Here is a 5,073-nt window from a genome sequence, read left to right as displayed (position 1 = left end):
GTTAAAGTTTTGCGGGGTGGGATTCTTTCGTCTCAAGAGGCAATGGAGTGGGGTAACAGTCACTTGCTGGCGTGGATTAAGGCGACCTTTTTGCCAAAGCCTGCCCCATGATTTTTTTAAGGTGAAGGAGGGGGTGTACAATTCTTTCTCCACCCTCTCATCTACTGACACTCCTAGTCCCACAGGTGCAGGAACTGCCACATGTAAAGCGGCCCCGCAATGCAACTTTGTTGTTTGGAGTCTCCGTCTCCTAGGAGGACTTCCCACCCAGGATGTATGGGGTTCCTCCTACCCGATTCATGTATAGTGGGTGCGTTGCGTGATGCCCAAACATGCCCCGTAGGCAGTGCCACTGAGAGCCCACTTACATCAGAGCCCACCAACCTTCCCTCAACCGAGACGGGGGCTGATACCGACTAACAAGCACCTTTGAGTCTTTGACCCTTTGCTGACGTCACACTTGTGGTCTGGATATACGACTTAGGCTTTGGGTCATTTCAACTTGGTAAGGATCAGAGGACTGATCGAAAGCTTGTTCGTAAGCGTTTTATTTTGTGTACAGATACCCGTCCTTCCGTCCGTATCCATTTTTGATTATACTGCTGCTGGGATCCCTGTCACAGGGGTAGGCAGCAGTCGGATAGTCTTCACACTGTGCTTCCATGCGGATGATCTGTCCAGTGAGTCCAGACAGATATAGGGTCTTAAAATTGTAACATAATGTTGACTACCGTCACAGATTAACTAATATTCAAGTTTTGTTTTTGTTGTACTGTACATGTATTGCAAAAAGCAGGCGACAAGTAGAACAGCAGGTTCATCTACACAGAAGGATACAACAACAGTGTCCTTGTCTGCAGGAGCCATCTTCCCCCCAGGTGAGGTGAGACCAGGACACATGATGTTAGCTCCACTCAACACAAACCTGATGGCACCCTTATCCACCTGCTGGTGGGACAACAGGATGGGGTCTGAGGGGGAAACAACAGGGAACAAGATTTAATGGTCAAATAGGATGAAAGTCAAACCAAAGTGATAAAATTGTTTGTTTATTTGCACTAAAAAATCATAACAAATACATAGCGATGAGCGACTCACATTTATGTAGAAGTCTTAGTGTAGGCATGAAGGGTCCATCCCTCTGTCTGAAGAACAGCAGCTCATTTCCTATGGCAATGATCTCTACATGGTCATGGCTGCAGGAGAAATGATCATGGACAAAACAGTTGAGGATTAAAATTTTACTGACACAGAAAAATATACAGAAATAGACGAAAAAAATCAAAATCCCAGTAGTCAGGGGGGCCTAAGCATTTGCACAAACCACTATGCAAAAACATACGTACCTTTTATTATGATACGCACCAATCACTGTGAAACACACAAATCTTATGTGATCAGTCTAGCATCCAGGCTACACTTTCCCAAGATAATTGCATCATGAATATCATTGGTCCTTCAATTGAAATAAAAGACTTAATATTCTACCAACTCAGTAGTAGTACGTACAGCACTAAGAAGTAGTAGTAATAGTAGCAGAAGTACTTAGTAGTATACCAGAACTCACCACTTGACTATTTTCATGGCCTCCTTCTTGGGAACAATCTGGTTGAGGTAGTCCTCACAGTGACTGTACTCGTCCAGCAGCTTGGCTCGGATTCCCCGCTGAGCCGACGACTTCAGCTGGGTCACTCCTGTCACACTCTCCTTCTCCTCAAACCTTAGGCAAGGGCAGAGGTTGGAAGTTAGCGTGATTACAACATCTTGTTGGCATCCATCTGTCTCATAAGATAATGGTAGGCAGACATTTACTTGCCGTCTGCCTGGCCTGCACGTGACTTTTTAAGGTGAAGGAGAGATGTGCACGTCCTTCTCCACCCTCTCGTCTACTGGCGGACTAAGTCTCACAGGGACAGATTACTAGTAGTACTGTGTGCCATGTGTAAGACGGCCCCAGAAGATGCAGGCTTGTAATTGGGAGTTTCCATCTAGGAGGACTCGTGAATCATGGCGGGTGCGTCATGCCCGAACATGCCCCTAAGACCTACCACTGCCAACAACATCTTACATAATTTATTATTTATTGCTATTGCTTTGCAAAGCAATGTTTTCTTGGTGGCATCTGTTGTTCAGTAGTTAATGCCACTGCCTCTGAACCAAGAGGTTGGGAGTTCGAGACCTAGACATTTCCGGACTGTTTTCTTTTACGGGGACTTTATAACCTTTGACATATTCATTTTAAGTACCAGTACCAAGAATTTCTGCATATGATTCTGATCTCTGTGAGACCAAGGCCAAGGAGCTTTTATCAGATAAAAGCTCCTTGGTGAGACGGATCATTGCACTTGTCAAAAGTGCAAAGGGAATTTCTCTGGAACAAATAATGTACGACTGTGACTGAGTGTGAGTAAGTTGTATATGTAGCATCTGTGCCCTCAGTGTCACAGCCATGATTTGGAACATTAGTCCACTCTGGCTGCGATGATAATAAATTTTGATATAGTGCATGCAGCAGTGCACATGGTAATTTTCACAGCACAGCACTGTGAGTGACGGCATGCTGATCAACAAACAACAAATTACGTGATGTTACACACGTGTTCACGAGTAAGAGCTGTATCTACATAATCTATATTATCAATAGAATATTTTCTAAGCATCAAAGTCGGGAAATGTACCTACTTTTTAAACATTTTCTAAGTTGGTTGTCACTACACTCGCCACGAAATCTTCACATAGGACCAGACTGGTTTGAGGCAATGAAATTGACGTAAAATCTTCATAGCTGTCGCAAAATTCACTGGGCACGATTATTTGGAGCACTACATTATCAAAAACGGTACGATTCAGAAAACTACTATGAAATACGTACTATTAAAAACAAGTAAACTGCACTTTTAACGTATTCAATCCCTAAATGGTGCCCTAAATGTTTAAGATATGTATGATTAAGTGTTGATATGAGCAGCAATACATTAAAGATAATTCAAATGAAATAGCGAAATACCTAAAAGTGGTATGCTCTACTTTCGCGATGGCGGAACATGGTGGCTTGGTGAACTTCAAAAGTTCTCGTGTTTACGAGACGGAAAAGGCGGTTAAACGGCAGGCTAGAGAGCAGCTACTGGCAAAGGTGAGGGGCCAAGAGTTACACTTAAGCGACGTCTACCAAGAAACCGGTTAAATGCCCCCATTAACCTCTTTTAGGGGTTTGTTTATGTGGGGAGGGGGGCAGTGTGTACAAAATTTATGTAGATCGCTGCGAGACGTAGGTATGTCGTTGGCGTCCAGACGTTTGTTGTGATCTGATCATAACGGTGAGGCATAAGAACCTAAGTCGGTAATAACGTAAAAATCCTTCGTTTTTAAGTAGTTTTTATGGCAATAAGAATGGCTTGTCCCAGACGGAAATTACGATTTGCCAGATAACAGCTCATCACATAATTTCTTGTTCATGATTTTTCTCTAAGGCAAAAGAGAAGCATGAGAAAGAAGAGAGAAGGAAGGAGAAGAAGAAAAGGACAGGGGAAGATGTCTGGATGCTGCCAGCTGTCAATGAACGATTGGCTACAGAGGTAAGGTGTGAGGGAAATGAAATTGAAATATTAAATTGTGTGTATGAAACATTCAAAGTGCAACCACCAGTACAGGAATGTAAGTGTAGAATAGGGCTGGGTACCGGTACAGAAAATTCAGGTCCAGGTCCGGTTCAGGTCCAGAGGATTAGGTCCAGGTCCGGACCTGAACCTGGACCTAATTCAGTATGACTCATACCAATGGTACATTTTACAACAAAGAAATCTGTTTTGGTGGAGTATTGACTTACGCTGGCGTTTTAAAATCCTACAACGCTAACTGCACCTGTGCGATTGGCTGTAAAACTTAGTAGAAATTACTACAAACTCTACTCTACTTCACTGTTGTTATTTTCTTCCACCTGCAAGCGCCAAAACGTGTAAATGCCTGATAAAATAATCTGTTAATTTTCCAATCGGTCCAACATCCGGTCCAACTATTTTTTTTCAGGTCCGGTTTTTCTGGACCGGTCCAATAAGAAAAAACGGTTTTGTACCGGTACGCTGTACCAATACCCAGCCCTAGTGTAGAAGGCCATATATTCATGCAGTTAAAGGTCTGGATACCAGGGCATATACCGTATGGCCATTGTGTTCAGGGTAGGGACATACTCTTGGCACTATTTGACCACAGAGCTTTTGTTATGTTATTACCAGGTAATATAGGTTGTAATGTTTTATATGCATATTTGTGTATATTGTTACAGGAGGAGAGCCTGAAAGTGAAACCCAAGAAGCATAAGAAAGAGAAGAAGAAGCACAAAAAGCACAAGAAAGAGAAGAAAAGGAAGCGAGATGACTCAAGTAGTGGCTCTGAGGTATGACAAAGAAAGAGATACTTGAACAGGAAGGTTTCAGCACATAGGGAAGATTTGAGAGTCTATAGAGACAGACTCTATTCAAGCCCGTTCAGATGATGCTTATAGCTGGCTCTTTGCTTGCAAACATCAGTGGGAAGGTTGTCATCATTGACAGACATTTACATGGCTGTACTGGCCAGTCCTGCACCTGCACATCTATTCTGATGTAGAGTCAAAGTGCCTGAAGTCTAGATGGTGTGGAATTGATGATGAGACTGGTAGTAAATGTAACACCGTAGGAGGTGACAGAGTTTTCCCAGATTTTGTTATTTCACTGCCATGTCGTTTTTTTCCAACAAGGCATCTGATGGTGAGGTACAGTGGGTGGAGAGTTTCTCAGCACCTCGTTCTGCTGACAGCACATTCAGCTCAGCTCCAGCACCCCCAGTACCAGGGCAGGCTGAGACACAGACACCTGCAATGGAGGAACCAGCTAAGGTAATGGGTATCATTCTGAGCACAATGTCATATTTTCTTTGTAACATTTCTTCCAAGCATGATCGTATGATACTGACTACAGTCTTTATGTCTTTATGACAAGCTTTATTGACAGGACAAAAAGTAGTACTGTGTTATTTAGTTTGCTAGCTGTCTTTTTCTCTATTTGTTGACTTTTCTTTTCCTAGTCTATGTAAGAA

The 5,073-nt window shown here is 43.0% G+C and overlaps 2 protein-coding genes across 2 annotated transcripts in view; one reads left to right on the top strand and one right to left on the bottom strand.

Moving 5' to 3' along the window:
* The window catches only part of LOC118420330 (malignant T-cell-amplified sequence 1-like), a 4,695-nt gene extending 1,855 nt beyond the window's left edge, over positions 1–2,840 (bottom strand). The window contains exons 1-4 of the mRNA XM_035827106.1: positions 2,683–2,840; positions 1,568–1,720; positions 1,099–1,196; positions 838–971 (exon numbers count right to left, since the gene is read on the bottom strand). Of these exons, the coding sequence (XP_035682999.1) occupies positions 838–971; positions 1,099–1,196; positions 1,568–1,720; positions 2,683–2,693 (396 nt within the window). The 5' untranslated portion in view covers positions 2,694–2,840. The remainder of the gene's footprint in view (positions 1–837; positions 972–1,098; positions 1,197–1,567; positions 1,721–2,682) is intronic.
* Positions 2,841–2,941: 101 nt separating this feature from the next.
* Positions 2,942–5,073, top strand: part of LOC118420078 (CWF19-like protein 2) — a 16,483-nt gene continuing 14,351 nt past the window's right edge. The window contains exons 1-4 of the mRNA XM_035826782.1: positions 2,942–3,133; positions 3,471–3,575; positions 4,283–4,393; positions 4,736–4,873. Of these exons, the coding sequence (XP_035682675.1) occupies positions 3,035–3,133; positions 3,471–3,575; positions 4,283–4,393; positions 4,736–4,873 (453 nt within the window). The 5' untranslated portion in view covers positions 2,942–3,034. The remainder of the gene's footprint in view (positions 3,134–3,470; positions 3,576–4,282; positions 4,394–4,735; positions 4,874–5,073) is intronic.

The sequence above is a fragment of the Branchiostoma floridae genome, chromosome 7 (assembly GCF_000003815.2).
Source record: "Branchiostoma floridae strain S238N-H82 chromosome 7, Bfl_VNyyK, whole genome shotgun sequence".
Taxonomy (NCBI): Eukaryota; Metazoa; Chordata; class Leptocardii; order Amphioxiformes; family Branchiostomatidae; genus Branchiostoma; species Branchiostoma floridae.
Note: the sequence above shows the minus strand (reverse complement) of the source record. Positions and strands in the feature narration are given on the sequence as shown.